Here is a 20,864-nt window from a genome sequence, read left to right as displayed (position 1 = left end):
GTTACTGAGCTGTTTAATACAGCAAATTACCACTATAACTACTGTGGATAACCAAACTAAATCTTTTTTTAAACAGAAAATTAGATACTCAGCTCAAACTCAACATTGAATTTATCTTATTTGTTTTTTGCTGATGAAATGCCTGTCAGGAAAATGTATGTTATTAATCTTATTTCTTTATTTGCAAAACTCCATATACATGCCAGCAAATTTGCAAAACAGAAACCCAACCTTACTGTCTTCATGTTCTACTGAAAATCCTACCTGGACACACTAAAATACTGCACAAACTCTGAAGCCTTGAAAACTAGAGCCTTAAGTAATGAATTTGATTTGTAATTTATTTTATTCAATTTTGTTCATGTTTGCTTTTTCTTTTTATTTCTTTACTGATGTATTATGATCCATGCACTTGTTGTAAGTTCCATTGTGTAAATAAAGTTTAAAATAAAAGAGTAGATAACCTTGTTATAAATAGTTGCTAATTAAAACATATTTTGACACACTATGTCAGATTCATGGGAATAAATAAATCGAATAAATAGAATCAGAGTAGCAGAGAAAAGGTGAAATCCATTTCACATTCAGCCTACCAGTGGTGGAATTTACCAACTCACATACTTTACTTAGGCTATTTAAAATTAGTAAAATTATAATGTAGCTAAAATATTTCATCACAAGTAAAAGTCCTGCATTCATAATTTAATTACTTGAACAGCTAAAATGTTTGCATCTAAATGTTCTTAAAGTATCAATCTGAAAGTACTTGTTATGCAAAATTGTATATATTTCATACTGTTGCAATATATTATGTCTATTATATTATGTTTTCTTATTACTGATGCAATTTGGTTTAATATGGTAATGTATCGGGGTGAGGTAAAAAAAAAAAAAATTGCAGTCTTTAAAGATCCCCTACAGACCTGGTTTAAGTCTACTTTGGATAAGAATTTGTGTCTGATATATCTTTTCCACAAAAATGTGAAATTATCTTCTTAAAATCCTTAAAATTACATCTACTACCTCTCCTTCATTAAAAATTACAGAATCTATAATTATGCAAGTATATTTCATTTCAAAAGTTTAACTGCTGGACACAAGATGTCTCCTACTTCACTGTAAAGTCCATTCTCAGTGTTTGTACACTGGAGGCTTCAAGGTTCTACATCAGACTAGTTGTGATGTCACAAATCATGCTCGTAGGCCTGCCCCCTTAAAATTAGATTTTTAATGAGCACAGAGAAACTTTCCACTTTCAGCAGATGAATGTGAAAACAAACTCTGCACAAACATCATTATGTACAGCGAAGCATCACACTGTAGGAACAAGAAGAAAAAAATATTTTTGAGTGGAAGGGGACTTTAAACTGTATCCTCACCTAGGGAAGTGTAGGGCAATCCCACTGTCTCTCTTTATCAATGTGTGTCTGTATTCAAGGTTTATTCATAAGAGTTATAATAATTTAATAATTAATTTAAAATAATAGTTGGAAAACTACTAACTGACTGACTTGAAACCAGCAGTACAATGCAATCACTCGCTCTTAATACATTGTGGAACTGAGACCCTCACTTGTCATCCATCCCTTCATGCTGGCAACAAGAGAACATGCCTCGGATGCTGGGCTCCACATATGTGTATGAATGGCTGACTCAAGCAGAGGCTATTATAAGAAGCAGGTTCCGGTGGACAGCAGCAGGCCAGACAGACAGACAGACAGACAGACAGACGAACAGAGCTGTGTGAATGGTCGAGGGACACAGAGGGAGAGGAAGGGCCTGTGTTATCTAACTAAACCCGGAAAAACAACAGCCAGTTCTGCTGAAGGATTAGCTCCTTGTCCGTGCTGTAAGTGAACCAAGAATAACACAGATTACAGGTGTGTGTGTGTCTCTGTGTGTGTTTGTTGTTTGGTTGCTATAGATGTGCACTCACAAGCTGACTAACCCACTGGGATCCAATCATGTGTCAGCCCAAATATAGGGCTGAGTTTGGAAGTGGGTCTCTGGAGTCATCATGGATACTATAGTTTTAATGTGGATTAGGGATTATCTCAATGTGTTTTCCCAAGTAAAGCAGGACAAGTAAGGTCACCCATTGCTTATAAATGTGAGCCACCCTGGTTGCTCCCCTTGGGGTATCCAGTGACAATATCCTGGAGGTGACATAGTGCAAGGCATTCTGTGGCGGCAGCATGGCCAGAATATATTTAGCTGTTCTCCTCAAAATCACTTTAAATGGTAACTGTGCTAGCAAGACCACTAAGTGCTTCACACATTTGGAGCAGAAAACCACTGTTTGTCACAACCAAAGAAAATACATGGTACATATATAGATCTGTTTATTTCTCTGCAAGTATCTTTAGATATATTGACGGTAACCTACAAATGACTCCATGATAGGAATCAATTTACACTTATAAGGCTTTAAAGCAATCATTCTTCAGTCTTGCTGAGACTTAGATGAGGAGATTGATACCCCTCATGTTTGCAAAGTAAACATGAAGATGAGTCAGCAGCTGGTTAGCTTAGCTTAGCACAAAGACTGAAAGCAGGGGTAAACAGCTAGCCTGGCTCTGTACATAGGTAACAAAATAGCTACACCTACCAGCATCTTTAAAGCTCACTAATTAACACAGTATTCTGCTTGTTTTATATGAAAAAGCAAAGTAAGTGAAAAAATGACACGTTGTGCTTGTATGGGGGTTTATATGTCACACTATTTCTTGGATGAGACCAGTTACCAGGCAACCAGCTGGGACTCCATGAAGTTAGCAGTCCTGGCCAAGAAATAGTCTGGAACAGAGCCCCCATAAAAGCAGGGAATTGTTGTTTTTACCATTTGTTTTGTCCTACGGAGCAAACAAATGAGAAATAACTAATTACTAATTAGTGAGCTTTAGAGGTGCTGATAGGCAGATTTTGTTACTGTTGGACAGAGTCAGACTAGCTGTTTCCATTCTTTTGCTAAGCTAAGCTAACTGGTTGCTGGCTCTAGCTTCATATTTGCTGTACAAAATTAAGAGTGGTATCAATCTTCTCATCTAACCCTCAGCAAAAAAGGGAATAAGCATGTTTCCTAAAGTATGGAACTATTGCTTTAAAACACAAATTCAGTACGTCTATAGGTTGAAATTTGACCTACAGTATATGTTCCTCTGATTTCATCCCTTCCAGTGTATACAGGAAGAGAAACATGATACAGAGAACTGCATTGTTATATTGTAAATAGCCTGAGGTTTACTCCTTCACTGTTGCAGAAACACATCCAGGAAGGTTATTGTCTCACACGTGATTGCTTCTGACAGATCATGCTGATATTCACTGAATTTACAAAACATTAAGGACACTTACTGTTTCCCTGAAATACAGTGATAAGGTGACTCTTGATAAAACCCATCACCCATTGTTGGTTTCCATGATTGAATCAATACCAAACACAAAGGAAGAGGTATAGATAAAGAATAGAATTTAGAGAAGAGATTTCAGCTTTTAGATAACTGAGATATGTTCTGCATTTACTTTTCAGTTGGTGTATTTTTTGTCATTGACTCTGTATTAGTTTATACCAAAAACAAGCCACACCTTGCAAGAGCTAAATCTGACCCAAACTGTCCTGACAGCACCGTCTGCTGGCTCTTATAATGCAGGTCAGTAGGTCTGTGGTTCCCCAAACTGATCCTCTGCTCTCTCCTCTACAGATCATGTCCCTGTCCTCTGCGATTGTGTTGCCCCTGCTGATAGTCGTGGCAGCGGGGGTGTATTACATCTACAATGAGGTCATGCGGTTCATGTCCAAGTCCTTAGTGCGAAACAAAGTGGTGGTGATCACTGATGCTGTGTCAGGGGTGGGAACTGGTAAATGATCCAACTTCTTGTTTTCTTTTTCAATTTAACCTTGCTTTCATTGCCATGGAGGTTTTGTTTTCACCTTTATTTCTTAGTTTCTATGACTGTCTGAAAGCCACAGTGCATGAAATTTACCAGGCTTGTAAGCCTTTGACAACAAGGAACAATTGATTTATGTGGTGATCCAGATCTGGAATTTGTGCCATTGGATGATTATTGTATTGTGGCCATGACTAAAATGAATGGAGACAGACACAAAAGTCTAAAAGAATGTTGTTTTGCAATGCATGTATAAGGAAATAGTTTGACACTTTGGGACATAAGTGTATTCGCTTTCTTGTGAGGAGTTAGATGAGAAGATCATACCTGTTCATTAAATAATGCATCATTCACAAATTAAACAAGATATAACATGTTAATGAGTTAGCTTTACAGGGGTAGAAAGGCTGATTTCTTAAGCCAAAACCAGGCTAGCTGTTTCCTAAACTAAGCTAAATGCCTGTTGGCTCCAGGTTTGTATTTAGCATACACACATAAAAGTCGTATCAGTCTTCTCATCTAACTCTTTGCTTTTTCATCCCCCCAAAAAATGCAAAAACAAAAACTGAAGAAAAAAAGAAAAGTTTTACAGTGAGTTATGTGCTGGTTTACTTTTTGGCTGGGAGTATTAACTTCTTGGAGTCTCAGCTGATTTCCTAGCAACTTCATGACTGGAAGACTCCAGGACGTCATTGCTCCTGGAAAAGAAATAGTCCAGTACATAGGCCACATAATGTGTTAATTAGTGAGCTTTAGAGGTGCTGGTAGGCAGACTTTTCCTAACCTTTGGACAGAGCCAGCTGCTGCTAGTTGTTTCTCTACTTTAAGTCTGTGCTAAGCTATGCTTATCAGCTGCTGGCTGTAGCCTCATATTCAACAGAAAGATATATTGGTAACTCTCAGCAACAAAGCATAAGCACATTTCTCAAACTGTCAAACTATTTCTTCATATGACACGACAAAGTTATTCTACATGTTTTCTCTCCTCTGTTCATCTGTTCAGAATGTGCCCATCTCTTCCATAAGGGCGGTGCCAGACTGATCCTGTGTGGGACTAGCTGGGATAAACTGGAGTCCCTGTATGACTCTTTGACTAATGACGCTAACCCTAGAGAGGTGAGGAAATGAAATAAATCATAATGTTGGCATTAGTTTTCATTGAAATTTAATCATAAACACGCCAAACTTTGAGTCAACCCTTAAAAAAAACCCATAACTCTTATTTGTGGAGCTGAGTCATCTTTTTGGCAAACTACCCAGCTGAGAAACAAATCATTCACTATGGCTGCTACAGTAAACACTACTATCTCATATCTATTCATATCCACTGGAAACTTTGGGAGTACAGTGACAGTTCTCAATAAGGATATCAGAGAGCAAAGCCATTACTGTACCAGAAAAATCCCTCAAACAGCCATTAGGAATTATCACATGACACTGACATGATATAGTGGTTTTTAAATTAGGAGTAAAGCAGGTTGTGTCCTTCATTTTATCATAATCCTCTGTTCTGTCACCACCTCCCAGATCCCCACTTCCTTCTCTGCTCAACACAATAGCAGGATATCCTCTGTGACAGCACACTGTCCTCTGTGTATCTTCTATACACAGGCAAGAGCAGATGTGTCCATATGGGGGAAAGCAAATAGGTATAGATATAAATACAATATTGATGTTATTATACTGTATAACGTTATATGTTGCCATTGATGTTATAGCTGTTGATGACACAAATCAAATCAAGTTCTGCTCACCACTGAGGTTGTTTTCTCTGACCGGACGTCACTGACTGGAGGTCATAGCTGACTTACCTTTGTTGTCCACTGCTGCATCTACTGTATATGTCTTGTTATTGCTACATACCAAATGATTTATATTTGACAAGAAATCTTTGTTTTTATAACGTATCACTTTATCTTGTGATACAAAAAAACTTTCATGTAATTATACAATACCCATGTATCTTGTTACGACAAGAAACAAAAACAATAAGGTTTTGTTATTAGAAAGTTGACAGTAGAGAGATGACAGGAAATGAGGACAGAGGGATACAGGGAATGCAACAAAGGTCCCCTGCCAGACATGAACTGGGAATGTTGGGGTTCATGGTCGGGGCCAAAAAAAAGAAACTTTTCTACCATTATAACACAATACGTTGGTAGTACTTTCATATGTTGTTATAACAAGAAAAGCTCCAATGCCTATGAGACAATATAGCCCACATTGGCCACACAAATTTACGATGACTTCTCTGTCATTGTCATGACCTCTAATGATTGATAAAGTTTTATTTTATTCTTAGGATGAGACATTCTGAAAGTACCATTAAAGTCAAAATGTGAAGGCTCTATCAAAATCTAAACAAACACATAAAATATGTTGATAATATGGACATTGGGTACTCTTGATTAAGTTAATTTCCATTATTTATAGTGTTACATATAGTTTTTAATTTGGACAAAAGCATATTAATGATAACCAAAACCTTACTTTGTTACTGATTTATCATGTCATGTGCTGTTGCTGGAAAAAATAAGCAGTTGTATCACAGTTTTTTAGTATTGATGAAAAAATCATTGAAAAAATGGAAATTTGCCGCTGTAGCTGTAGCTAATGTAGCTATGTAGCCACACATTAAACCATAAAATGGAGAAAGCATAAACGGGGTCAAGTGCCAAGTGAGTCCACAACACCAGGGAAATCATAAATTGTGGAACTTTTTTATTTACCAATGTATCATGTTACAACTGGAAAAGAAGAAAAAAAAGAGAAAGAATTTGTTTCCTGTTAAAGGAAAAGTTTGATGTTAGATGAGAAGATCGATACCACTCTCCAGTTTGACTGTGATATCGATCTTCTCATCTAACTCTTGGCAAGAAAGACCATTCACCAAAATGTTTTAAAAATGTTTAATTTTGTATGTACTGTGGTAATAATTAGAAAAATATGTTATTATAAAGTGAAAATATCTTGGTATTACCTGAAAACAACACTGTAATAATGAGAAAATGCTCTCATTATAACAACAAACTGAGCAAACATTTTTTGTCATGCTGGTAGCAATACACTGCCAAACCAGCCAGATTGATGCTTGATGAACTCTAGATATTGTCCACACATGGTAAAGTAATAAAATCCTGTGTCTCCCAAGACATTTGCCCCAAAACTGGTGATCCTGGACTTTAGTGACATGGACAGCATGGAGGAGGTGGTGACTGAGGTGGTGGAGTGTTACGGCTGTGTGGATGTGCTGATCTTTAACAGCAGCTCGAAGCTGAAGGCTCCGGTGCAGAGCGTCTCCCTGGAACTCGACAGAAACATCATGGACATTAACTACTTTGGTCCCAGCACTTTGGCCAAAGGTGAGCTGGACATTCCTGATAAAACTATCACCAAATAGGCTACCAACAGTAGTCTGTACTTATTGATCTTTCTCTTCTAATTACCAATATGTCCAATTAATGTTGCAGGTGTTCTTCCAACAATGATCTCAAGAAGATCTGGGCACATCGTATTGGTCAACAGCATCCAGGGCAGACTGGCTGTCCCCTTCAGAAGTTCATGTGAGTTTTCACAATAGTACCATTCAAATTTAAAGGGTTGGTTCATCCAAAACACTGAATGGTTTAGAGCTCTCAGATCGACTGGGACAGATCTGTCCCCAGAGTCAAAACTAAACATGGAGAAGAAGCGCTCAGTTTATATGCAGCATATTTCGTATAAATTTAAAGCTTAAAGTTCATATGATATTGAATATTCCAATCATGTGTATATTGAAAATCCCTGTCCTGATTAGAGATGGAGATAACAAGGTGTATCCAACACAGTTTATCAATTATCAATTATCAAACCCTATGTTTATTCCTTCCTTATTTGCTTGTTTGTTTTATTGTTTTTATTCAGTGTGCTTTTGCTTGCTGGCTTTTATTGTTTTTTCTCATTTGTTTATTCCACTATTTTGCACCATTCTTAACCATTTTATTCTTTTTAGCCATGCTAGCGGTGTAGCTCTTTGGATGGCAAACCCAGAACCGGTTGGTAGGTGATATTTATAGTTTTGAGTTAAAATGTCTCAACAACTATTGAATCGATTGCTATAAAAATTCAGTAGCCACATTCATCTCCCCCCCCTCAGGATGAATTGTTATAACTCTGGTGATCACTTAACTTTCCATCTAGCGCCTTAATCAAGTCAAAATTTGAAATTGTCCTATACTTTGGTTTATGGCCTAACACCTGTAAAACTAATCACATTCCCATGAGCCTCAGCTGTAGCACATTACCATGCTAACACGCTAAATTAAGATGGTGATCATAGTAAACATTATACTTGCTAAATCAGCATGTTAGCATGTTGATGTCAGCATTTAGGTCAAAGTGCAGCCTTATAGAGCTGCTATGTAGTAGTAGCTTAGTCTAATTTAAATGTAGTTTTTCAAAGCTGTGACCACCACCCTTGAAATTACATTCATCTCCATTGTGTTGCGTAAGGGCAAAACACTGCATGACTAGATAGTGTACCATAGAGGTAGGTGAATAAAATATATTTTCTTTTATGATTTGGGTGAACTGAACCTTTATGATGTGTTGTATATGAAAATCATGCTCATTGTTCCCTCTGGCACTTAGACTAGAAATGAAATACTAACACTAAGGTTTCAAACAGGTATCTGTTCCCACGTCATGGTGTCACAGACAGGAATGCTTCTTGTGACAACACAGAAAACAATTAGACATAGTAAATCCTCTGCAATGTGTGGAATGAGACACACCTCTGTTGTATTTGCGCACTAGAATGAGTGTGTTTGTGTCGTCACCTGTTAGATGCGGCGTCTAAGCATGCAGCACAGGCCTTCTTCGACTGTCTGCGCGCTGAGGTGGAGGAGTATGGGATAGCTGTCAGCACAATCAGTCATACCTTCATAAATGCCTCCAACACGCTGTCAGCTGAACAACCGGCCCCTAAACAAAACAGCCTGGCTGCATGTGAGTAAAAGAACTGGTATGCTGTGTGGAAGTGATTGAATAGTTAATGATATATGACAAAACATCACAAAGGTGTTTCATATTATGCGTGTTTCTTAGCTGATGGGTTGTTTGCTTTTTGCGACAGAGCAAATATAGTACATAACTATTTTCAAATGTTTGGAATGTCCCTTTTCTTGCAGTAAGATTTGCAGTAACAAATCTATTTGTTCCTCCACAGTTATTACTAGCCAGTTGAACCATGGCGTGCGCCCGTCAGTCCTGGCCAATGAAATAATGCAAACAGTGAACAGGAAGAGGAAGGAGGTTGTGCTGGCCCACCCCATCCCCAGGGTGGCCCTCTACCTCCGCTCCCTCTTCCCCCCCTTCCTCTTTGCTGTACTGGCTGCTGGAGTGAAGGACTCAGCCTTGGCTGAACAGATGCAATAGGAGAAAGACAGAAAAGCTAAGAGTTAGAGAGAGAAAGAGATGAAAATGAAGCATGTTTGGAAATGTCTGATATTTAAGGGTATGTGCTTGATATAAAGCTGGATTACCAACTGGGTAAAATGGGTAACTGCCTTGTGGCCCCAAGCTCTCAGGGTTCCCAAAGGCTTCAGGTTTACCATACAGCAATTAATCTGTGATCATAGTATAGACAATATGACATATAAACATACTTTTCTTGGAATAGTAATCTGACTGATGTTATGACTGTTTTTTTTAACAAAAAAGTTTAATTATCTAGGTAAATATTCATTTGAATATGCAAATATTTTTCATTTCAAAGGTTTAACTGCTGGACACAAGGTGTCTCCAACAAGTTTATTCTCAGTGTTTGTGCAGGAAGTTTCCACATCACACTTGTGTAAAGTGTATTGTCACAAATCATGTTTGTAGGTTCACACATCAAATTCAGATTATAGCACAGAGAACAGCTTTGTAGTGTCAAACTGCACAGTGAAGCTAAAACATGCAAGAGAAGAGAAGACAATAAGCAAAACACATTTTTGAGTGGAGGGGGACTTTAATAATCAAAAAAGTTTTTAATACTGGACAATGATTGTTAATTTATTACCACCAAGCACATTATAAACTGAAATGATAGGGGCCATGATTCAAAACCTATATTATTACTTAATCTCCAAATAATTTCCAAGGAAGTTTTATGGAATTTCATTCCATTTAAATCCAAATATACGTTACACTTTATTGGAAATTGTATTCTCCATGAATGTTGTACTGTATTCTTGCCTGTAGACATGGTTTAATTATAAGGTTCTTTCCAGGAAATGTCAGAAATTATTCAGAAATTAGGGACCTGTAAAATAAAATGTTACTCTTGTGCTTCTGTGGTGTATATTACCATCAAAACTTGTGTTTCATCAAATTACCACAAACAAATGAGTTATTAGTAACTAACACAGTGACACAAACACAATGACTAGAGAATAGGAGAATAGGGGACACATTTTACTGATATTGAAAACCTTTAATCATAATTATTTGACTCTGCTGTTTCACTATTTGATGTAAAAAGAATCAAACTTGTTGTCTACCTTCTTATTGCACTTGAGTTTAATTATGTTTTGTATATTAGAACAGGCTAGATTGGTGAAACTGTAAAGATGCCTGTGGAGAATGTGAGTTATTACAGCAAGAGAAGAATATACTCTGATTAAGAACAGGGGAATTAAATGCTGGGGATAATTACAGAACAAACAAACAAACCAAAGTAACGTTGCCATGTGTGCATTGTTAATTATTCACTTGAACAGATCTAGAGAAAAAAAATTCACAACTTGTACCTTTCACGCCAATGCACTGTTCTGACAGCAATAGTTTTACATGTAATCAGTCTATAGAATATACAATATGTAGAATAGTTAAATTAGCTCCATCTCATCCAGCTACAACATTACTTTACTTGTTATTACAGCAGTAATAATACATGAAAAACATGTACAAATACATTTATTTGTATTTCTTTCATTGTGCTATTACTACTTTTAACTTTAACAAACAAAGAATCACATTGCTACTCCCACCTCTACTAAAATGTACAAGATGCAGAGAACAAAATGAACTACAGAAATTTTTTGTCCATTTTTATTTTCCATATCATCAGAGGACAAAGGTTTGACTGAACGTACTGACCAGTATTCTATGTTTAAAGCCATATAATGATTTCATCTTTGAATGTCTTTCTCAGTGTGCCCTCTAGGTGGCAGCAACACATAGTTACCAGTATTAATGATGCCGTGTGGCTTTCGCTACTGAGATCAACCTCGTCCCTTAGTCCATTGTTTATTTGGGGTCAAATGTTCCAGTGTTTACTCTGTCCTAATATTAATGATCTCCTCTATTTTGTTGACTATGAAATGACTGATGAATAGACATTAAATGATCAACTTTGACCCATTTTTTCTGAACTTTTGTGTTTTACTTGTTTCACAATGGCACTTTTCCTCTGATGTTGCAATAATTGCTTTTGCTTTGCAATAAGAAATAAAAAACAATTAAAAAAATAATCTTTGGCTTTAGTTCTTGAATAAAAAAGTGTTTCACTACAACAAATTCTGTATGTTCGCAGTCTGCCAAAGACCTCAGGCAGCTATGACGTTTACACAGATGCAATACCAGCCCCATTACATGTCACTCATAGATTTATTGTACTCATCACTTCAGGAGCTGCTGCCTGGTATTATCCTGCTGCAAGGATTAGATCAGTGGGATTGATGCTCGTCCATGTGTTTTTCTATATGACGTAAACTCTATTTGACGATTACTTAATGTATAAAATGACACATTGTAGAAGATTCATGTTAAATTATATCAGAAATAAAATGTCACAGGACGTCACAGAAGAACTGTGATGTAAATTAGGAATAAATTGAAAGAGGCTGGACCAAGTATTGTGTGTATTTGTGTGTGTGTGTGTGTGTGTGTGTGTGTGTGTGTGTGTGTGTGTGTGTGTGTGTATGATGGCGTCAAGTCCAGCTGGTATGCGTGAGTCTGTCCTCCAGGTCACTCTCCTCTGGGGAGTTCAACATCTTTTGTCTCCAGGGCCGCCGGACAGGAATGTGCCTCTAATGTTCACATGAATAAATGCAGCTCTATGACATTTCCACGTGTCAAACAGGAAGGATTTCTTTAGAGCACTCAGCTGGACTCTCCAAATTGGCATTTTGATCTGACACATTTACATATGTCACACAGAACTGCCAGATCATGTATGTTTCATTGCATGCGAGGGAGGTCAGCCCACATATGAATAATTATTTAACAAGAGAGTTTCCGGGGAAATCATGAGCACATTGTATTAAAATTGTCAGATTTATTTCTGCTTAAAGGTAAATCAAACAGAAATGCATTGAGGTGTGCAGTCATATCTTTGAATGACCTAAGCCTAATAGTTTCTCTCAATCATCTGTCCCAGCTCTCTGGTGAGCAATATGTTGATAAGGCCCAAACATGGTGAAGATGATTGTCCTGAAGCGATATTCAGAGTGAAGCATCCTGAATGCGAGGCATGACTTATATATGAGAATCACCTCGCAGGGACGTCTACTGCTCAGAAATGGTCTTTCCATGAGCGAGGTGATCACCCTTATCAATTTTTAAAGCCCGGGTTATTGACACTAACCTGACTTATGGAGGTTATGCAGAGGCCATGGTAATGATTCCCTAAGCGTTCACATACAGCACCAGAGGGGCCAGCTCTTATTTTAAAATATTGGTTGATAGCAGACGTTATTGCTCCAATGAGTATTACGGTAATGTCGGCACAGTAGGGTTCTCTTTGTCCATCTGTTGTTGCACTGGATATTTGTATCCTGCCCTGTGGGGTGACTGTAAAGAGACATATAGACATAAGTGTGTCCGAAAATGAGTCAAGCAGTAAGGATGCAGACTGTTGAAGTATCTCCTAGGGTATGTTTGGACCATATTGGGTTTGTATTATTCTAAATATTGTATGGTGAACAGTCACAATATCCACTGACATGATGGAGGTTCCCTGCTTGACCACCACTACACCAGAAATAGCTTAAAAATTACATCAAATGCTATGTCGTATAATCATTTTCTTTATTTTTTAGCAAATAAATCGTTCTTGTAAACATAGCTGGCCTGAGGCATAAGAGAAATAAATGGTTAGTTTATCCCCCAAAACATCAAGTGAGCTGAAAACAGAGAAAATGAATGACTTTAATATTTTATTTTAGTTATTTTATTATTACTGTGTATAGTTCTCAATGTGTTTTTTTCATTTCATTTTATTTCATTCACTGCTGTTCTGAGTCATTTTCTGATGTTTTTAATTTGTTGTTCTACACAGTTTCTCATTGCAAAAATCATTTTCAATTTGTAAACCAATTGATTTACAAAACAAACAAACAAAGAAAAAAAAACACAGGTTAGTTATAATCTCCAATACTGGTTTTAATAATACAGTTGCAGTTTCATGTTTTGTTGGATTTGACATTGCTACTCTGTCAGAAATACCACAGAGGAACAATGTGTACAGTATATTTGTTTGTAGCTCACCCAAATTATTGGCTGAGAGGATTCATTGTTGTTTTAAAGCTGCACTAATCAATCATTTGATATTAATAATGGATCAAATGACTTCATATAATTCACTCCTAGTGATGCACCCACAGAGAATTATCACCAGACCAGACTGTAGTTCCCGGAGCATTTTAGCTTCTTTTAGCTCTCTGTTTTGGTTTTACAACCTGCAACTTCAGACTCATTCAACTGTCATCAACCTAAAGTTAGCAAGTAGCTGGTGAACATGGTGGAAAATTTAGCAGCTAAAGAACCAGATATTATTTTCAGGAGTTTATGGAAACCAAAAAGAGATAATGGCAGAGTGAATATTAGACTTACATTCAATCAGTAGCCAGAAACACAACTCTAAATGAAAGCTTATGTTGTTCTGTGTCTGCTGGTTCTGTAAATATGCAACTAACATGCTTGCTACAACAACTATTTATTATATGTTACTGTTGTGTTTCACTGCCCCAAAGTGGCCAAAAAACTTAATTGCTGCTGCTTTAATAATGCTGACTAAAGAAGACAGTCAGCTATGTCGTCCAACACTGGCTGCTGTCTTCTGCATCACATCCAGTATGTGCAGTTATTCTTGAATATCCCATCTCCACAAAGCCTGAAACTGTGTGCACATTGAAGTAGAAGTGTTAGGGCAGACCCAACCTGTCAACCCAGCACACTACACCGGATTAAACTATTCTTTCAAGGTATAATCTTAGCATCACATGTCATCTTGAGAAGGGATTTTTCTTTTTTTTGTCAGTGAAGTCTTTCTAATCCCTCAGTCTTGTTTAGTTTAAAGATTACACATATTTAATCTTAAAGGGAAAGTTTGCCTTAATCTCTTATAAATCCCAGCGTGCTCTGCTTCTCATATCCCTTCACTTTAGAAACTGTTTCTCACAGACACACAACAGTCTCCACAAGAATAAGACTGCACTGCCAGTCACAGATTAGAGACTTTTAATGTTGGTTATGATAATCCTTCAATTTTCTTGCTTTTGGACAGAAAAGCATTATAGGTTTCTCATGACCCTCAAATCAAGAGGGACCACAGATATAATTATGTTACCAAGCGGATGTCGAAGAGAGATTTAAATCAGTGCAAACTTTAGGGAATAAGCATTACAGTTGGCCAGACAAAATCCTCTCTGTGCAAATGCAACAAAAAGCCAAAGCGAAGCACGAAGCCTGAGTCTTTGTACTGAAAATACATTTAGATTCATCTGATAAACGCAGAGCTAATAGTTTCTCGTTTAATTTTGACCATTAGTAATAGCTCTTTGTTAGAATGTCAGGGTGTCAGAGCCCTTATTGATCTGACTGGGTCTAACTGGAGATGTTAATAAAGTTCGAGTTCTCTATTGATTGTCTGCCTATTATCAATGTATCGGGGGTTAACTCAATGTTCAGTGTCAGGCGCTGGGCTGATGTTTTGGTTTTATTGCTATCCTTGTAAATAACGTAATACAAGACTTGTTCCCCGGCACACAAACAAAGAACTCGATGTGTTATTTCACTATTCACTGAAAAAGAAATTGATAATATGGGCCTGTAACAATGACACACTGAGAACTTTTGTTTATTGAGGATCCATTGTTAGTTGTGTGGATATGTAGCGTGTGAGCTCGCAGATCGAATGAATATGGAGGCTAATAACCGACATCCAATTTTCATTTCATTTGACTATAACAAATTAACCCGAGGTCTGCTCGCCTTTTCCTGAGCTTTCAACTGCATTTCAGTCGTCATGAAGATGGCTCAGTTGTCGTCACGTTATCTGAGCATTTTTATTCAACTTTTTTTTGAAAAAGTATTGATTGTCCTCCCCCTCTTTTTAAATTAATTTATACTCTTCTTGTATTTTTTTGTGTATTGCTTCAGCATGCTGACTGTTTCCTTATATAAAGTTAGATTGATGATGTATGTCCTGTTTTAAATGTTATGCTCCATCATTACTTGGTGCATGAGGTGATGTGCTCTCTAACATGAGCCCTGGGAACACATTATCATTTCATGAGCTTGATGAAGCAAGAAGCAAAAAGCACTGCTCATGTTGTTTAAAGGGTCCAACAGCGTCCATGTTTGTAATACAGGCTTTCTATTATAAATGTGAGTGTTTTTCTAAGGTTTCCTGTCTCAGAACACAATATTACTTTGATATTGATATATTTGTGACTTATTTCCATCCACAAATATGTTTTGAAAGAAACTTAACTCCATAAAATGTTCACACTGATCGTATGTGCAAAATATTCACTGACAAAGTCTTTTTTGTTTTGCTACACTCATCACAATTAAATCATGATTACCCTTTTTATGGTTATGTTTAAGCAACTCAAAGCTCTTGGTTAAAGTTAGTCTTGGTTAAATATGGAAAACATTGAATGGTGACAGCAAACAGGATATTTTCTACACTTTTTAGAAAATAATCTTTCCTGAATTTAAGTGTCTGGTTTCTGGCATCAGAGTCCTGTGCTTTGTTGTCTCACCACCCTCTTAGACTGCCTGCTAATGACTTTTATACAAGAACGAGGTAGCACTTTGTGGACTGGAAAAACATTGATCATAGTCCACACAACAATTGTATTTCTTTCAAGACATATTAGCAAAACAGGATTAACAGAAGACATTACACAACTGTTCTCTCAGGTTGAGTAGTTCTCCGTATGACAAGTAAACTGACCTTTATGTCTAAAATCGATGGATAATAACAGATCCTTAATCATATACTTAAGTGTGCTATCACAAATCATTGTGGTTTATTTTATCGTACTAATCTGTAATCTCTTTCTGCGATCACTAGCTAAAAGAAAGCTTTTAATTTAATTAATATAATTTAATTTACATAAAAAAATGGAGGCTATTGCACACATCACAGAAATAACGGACAAAAACACCAAAGCAGTAACTACAAAAGCAGAGATGCTCCAAGAAAGAAATTTAATGTGACACTTTGCACGTGCACAGATCTAAAGAAAATTGCAGAATAATACAGACGGTGACAGTTTGCAACCTGATATGAGTGTTTATGTGCCCTGGCCTAGTTGCAAACCTCCAGCGTATTGAGTTCTGATGAGCCATCCCTCTTTGTGCATATTATATGAGAGCTATGGGAATCTAAATGCAACAATATTGACACTGTGCAATTAGAGTGGGGTCATTAGGTCTGCTGCTATTTTAGAGAAAGAAAAGCAGGAGTTGCATCACTGGAGTCCTGCCTAGCTATGAGATGGAGAAAACACACACAATCCAATAAACTTGAACACACACACAGTCTCAATCCTGCCTTCATCTACCCACCTCCAACCCCCCCACCCCCATACACACAAACACACACCCTCTCCCTGCTCCTCATCTAAATTAGAGGGGGGTGATAATGGGAGGAGGGGTAGCTAATGAAACAGAAGGGGCACCAGGCGAATAGGGATTTCTAAAGCCTGCCTTCACTGGATGCCTTGACCCCAGCTCAGCTCCTCACCTTCTTGGCCTCCTTGGGCTGCCATATTCTGACCCAGGGAGGCTCGAGGAGTGGCAGGAGCTTTTCAAAGGACTTGATTGGATTTTTCTGTGAAAGGGAAAAAAACCCACTGTGCCTCTCAGTGCCCTGCCTCACAATGACGAAGAAGCTTGCGTGTGTGCGTCAGCATAGCTATCAACTTCTAGAGGATCACGCCTGAGTGACCCTTGGATGGCCTAGAATAACCTTACATAAGCTGTGTTAGAGGAGAAAACACACTTGTGCACACACATGCTCACTTAAATTTAAATATGTTGTGTTCAGTCATATTCTATGGATCTGCTTTGATCCCCTTGAGTCACTGGGGAGGGGGGGGGGACTGTTTCCATAACAACATTGAAAAAATGGATTAATACTCTCTTGGTTTTGATCATTTTGAACATCAGACTCATTTCCAATGCATGTCAGCACCAACACACACAAAATTAAAGGGGTACATACTGTATATAATTTTTTTTAGAAATTGAGTGAGTGAGTTGAGTCAAAAAAGTTGGAAATTTCATAAAAAAAGAAAGGTTGCAAAAAAGTTTTTGCGCTTGGTGGAAAGTTTGGTGTATCGGTAAAAGCAAAATGTGACAAAGTGAAGTGGAAGTGGAAAGATGAAGTATGTATAATTATGTATGATTAAGTAGGTATAATGTTTATTATGTTCACTATCTTAGTTTAGCATGTTAGCTAACATTTGCTAATTGGCACCAAACACAAAGCACAACTGAGGCTGATGGGAATATACATTTTGCAGGTATTTTAACCTAAAATCTATTTGACAAGTGGAAAATTTTACCTGATGATGGCACAAGTTAAAAAGTCAGAGGATCACAGAAATGATTGCAACACATCCCTGAAGGGACAAGAATGTGTGTTTCAAATTTCATGGTAATCCATCCAATATCTGAAAACCACAAATGTCAACCTGCTGATGGTAGTGAAGGAAAAGTCAAGGAAACAGCAATGTCATCAGGGTTCATCATCTGGAAACCATGAAAGTCTGTACTAAATGTGCCAATCCATCCTCTAGCTGTTGAGATATTTTAGTCTGGACCAACCAACTGACCGACAAACAGACAGTGACATTACTATCCAATGTAGTACATTTACTTGATAAAATTTTAGTTTAACTTTAATGTACTGTATACTAGAATAACAAAAATGAACCAAGAAACTGTTTCCAAGCATATAATACACATAAGTGTCAGAGTCTGTCAATACCTATGGTCCTCCTTGTGCCTTGTGGAGTAAAACACATAAAATCAGTGCCACCAGGGGAAACATTAAGGCAAAATTGCATCAGTAAAACATGTCTTCACTAGTATACCTCATCAAAACAGAAGGTACAATGGGCTTTGTGGTGACAAAATTGCCTGTCAAACAGAAACGACCCACTGTAGACTGCTTAATCTATAGATTTTTAGGCAGATTTTTAGCCTTAAATGTTGCCTTTTGTCACACCCATTCACATTTCCCAAGTGGCCCGTGTTAAAACTGTTTTGGTGTCTTGTCTCTTCGGTCCTAGTATGAGCTGTAAATAGTCCTGAAGGAGGCTCAGTTCAGGCGATGCAGAGAGGGACATGGATGGAGGAAGGGGATCAGGGTGGGAATGGGAAAGTATGGGAGACAGACGGAAGGCATGCATGGATGTAGACAAGGACAGAAGCAGGAATCCTAATTGTCTGTTAGGAAGACTTTTGTTCTCTTGCACAGGGCTGACAGCATGTTTCTTTATATACTCGCTAAAAGGTCCAGTGTGTGTGTGTGCGTGTGTGTGTGTCTTTTACATGGCCACCACTAACAGGTCTCGGATCACTGGTTATGAAAAGAGCGGCTGGTAACCGTTGTGTTTCTGCCGATGGAACTCTGCCCTTTGATTGGCTGGCTGGAGTTGTGTTGCCGCTGCAGGCAGGAAGGTTTATTTTGGATTTGTGAATGGAGGCCATGTGGGCTGTTGGGTAATCTTTGTGAAGAGTTACTGGGACCCAACAATATAATGGACCAAAGAACGTGGCCTCTGTTATGTACATGTGTTCCTATTTACCAAGCTGTTATTCAGCAGATTTCTTTGTGGTATGAGAAGAAGTTTAAAGGATTTTAAAGAGACATTTAATATGTTTTTCACACTATGTAGCAATTATATAAACCAGGGGAAAACCAATGGATCATGGGTTTTCAATAAAGATTAAATATTGACAAGCCACTCTTGTTCATGGGCAGTATGATCTTGTAAGTTTCAATGAATACAGACATTAAAACAATTATCAAAAACTTTACAGACTTATGTTTATGACAAATGGCATATATCAGTTTACAAAGCATGGAAATATAAACTGCCCAACAAAGGCAGAGAGCAGTAACTACAGAAGCAGTGAAGTTGAGAAAAAAAAGGTAGAAAGTTCAGGCTAATTGCGTAACAGATACAAATGTTTTAATTAAATGTCTTTTTAGGCTGATTGTTTTGCCCCCCGAAACACATTGCCACAGAACCTACATAATACCAAATACTTTATTTTGATTATTATTTACAACCAATAGTTCCTGGGGATTGAATAAAAATCTGTATTGCTAGGTTTCTGTACATCTATTATGAATATCAATATTGAAATCAATATAAGGAACTAATAGTCGAGCTGAAATTAAACAGCCTTTTTTGTCTACTACAGCTACAAACAGTATGTGTTCTATAAATCACTTGTCCTGTGTTCTCCTTGGAGAAAAATCTCAAATAACAAAATTGAGAAATTTATATTTTAAATTGTCCCCCCCTAGTTTTGCATCCTGCTACATAACACAAGAGCCACAGACTCTGAAAAACAACACACATTAGCTTTCCTGCTAAAGTCTCCTTCTTATCTAACTTATGAACATGAACACGCATCTTGTCCTGAGCCTTAGCTTGTTGAATGAGCCACCAGATAAACCTGCACTGCTAACATCAGTTGCAAATGTCACTTTGGTCCCATTAAATGCTGCTTTGGTCATTGCTCTTCAAAATCGACAAACTGTCTGTCCATTACTTGTAGCTACAGCAGTTTGTTTACTTTGTCTCTTGTTTCTTACAGCATAACACTGATAACCTGCCAGCTGACGTAAATCAAACAAGCCTCCGACACGCCCCTCCAGCCCTGAGACAACAAGAAGCATTTCTGATATTTTTTCTTCATTCTAATACAAAACTATTAATTTAATTTTATTACATTTGAAAAAGATGTTAAAATTATTTTTGACTGCAGAGGGATGACTAAATATGATTTCAGTTGGACTTAAATATATTTAAATGATGGATTTAAAGGACGGGTTCACAGTTTTTCAAGTGTGTCTTAAAACAACAGTCAGGTGTCCATATGAACAGTGAAAGAGGTTTTCCTCACTGTAATCATTCCTCCTGTTCATACTGGCTATTAAAAGATCCCCTTCAAATGTGCTTTCGGTGTAAGTGATCAAGGACAAAATCCACAGTGTGTTCACATTCATGGGTCATTTTGTGCAAAAATACATTTAAAAGTTGATGTGAAGCTTATATGAGGCTTCAGCAGTCTGAGTTAGTCATATCAAACAGATATCTGCCACATTCACAGTCTCTGTAGCATCAAATTCCCTCTTTGTGTTTCCTTGGACAGTGTTTCCCTGTTGAGCTGCGGTGGAAGTATAGTAACAAAAAGAGACTTTGGCACTAAAAAGACTGTAACATTGAAAGATATCTACTTGATTTGATTCATTTGGATGGAAGCTTCATATTAGATTCAGATAAACTTTTAAATACATTTTTGCACAGAAGGAGGACTGCGGATTTTGTCCTCCATCACTTATATTGTAAGTACATTATGAAGGGATCGTCTAATGGTCAGTATGAACAGGAGGAATCATTACAGCAAAAAAACAAAAAAACAAACATCTTTCAATGTTTATTTGGGCCCCTGAATGTTATTTTAAGATAGATTTG

The 20,864-nt window shown here is 37.4% G+C and overlaps 1 protein-coding gene across 2 annotated transcripts; it reads left to right on the top strand.

Moving 5' to 3' along the window:
- Window positions 1–1,688: 1,688 nt before the first annotated feature.
- Window positions 1,689–9,570, top strand: dhrs7cb (dehydrogenase/reductase (SDR family) member 7Cb). Of its 2 annotated transcripts, none has more exons than XM_044338601.1 (7): window positions 1,689–1,880; window positions 3,702–3,858; window positions 4,892–5,004; window positions 7,040–7,250; window positions 7,359–7,451; window positions 8,713–8,874; window positions 9,095–9,570. In XM_044338601.1, exons 2-7 carry the CDS (start codon window positions 3,705–3,707, stop codon window positions 9,301–9,303), a joined length of 942 nt encoding a protein of 313 aa, XP_044194536.1. In that variant the 5' UTR covers window positions 1,689–1,880; window positions 3,702–3,704; the 3' UTR covers window positions 9,304–9,570. The 2 variants fall into 2 exon arrangements, with proteins under 2 accessions (XP_044194536.1, XP_044194535.1); XM_044338600.1 differs by having other exon boundaries at window positions 1,690–1,849.
- Window positions 9,571–20,864: the final 11,294 nt, after the last annotated feature.

Source organism: Thunnus albacares, chromosome 20 (assembly GCF_914725855.1).
Source record: "Thunnus albacares chromosome 20, fThuAlb1.1, whole genome shotgun sequence".
Classification (NCBI taxonomy): Eukaryota; Metazoa; Chordata; class Actinopteri; order Scombriformes; family Scombridae; genus Thunnus; species Thunnus albacares.
This window is presented reverse-complemented; position numbering and strand designations above follow the sequence as displayed.

Bases quoted from the DNA above. Each gene is read 5' to 3' on its own strand.
- dhrs7cb (XM_044338601.1), top strand. From the start codon at position 3,705: ATGTCCCTGTCCTCTGCGATTGTGTTGCCCCTGCTGATAGTCGTGGCA. The intron at 7,452-8,712 runs GTGAGTTTTCAC...GTCACCTGTTAG, and splicing joins TGTCCCCTTCAGAAGTTCAT to ATGCGGCGTCTAAGCATGCA. The intron at 8,875-9,094 runs GTGAGTAAAAGA...GTTCCTCCACAG, and splicing joins ACAAAACAGCCTGGCTGCAT to TTATTACTAGCCAGTTGAAC.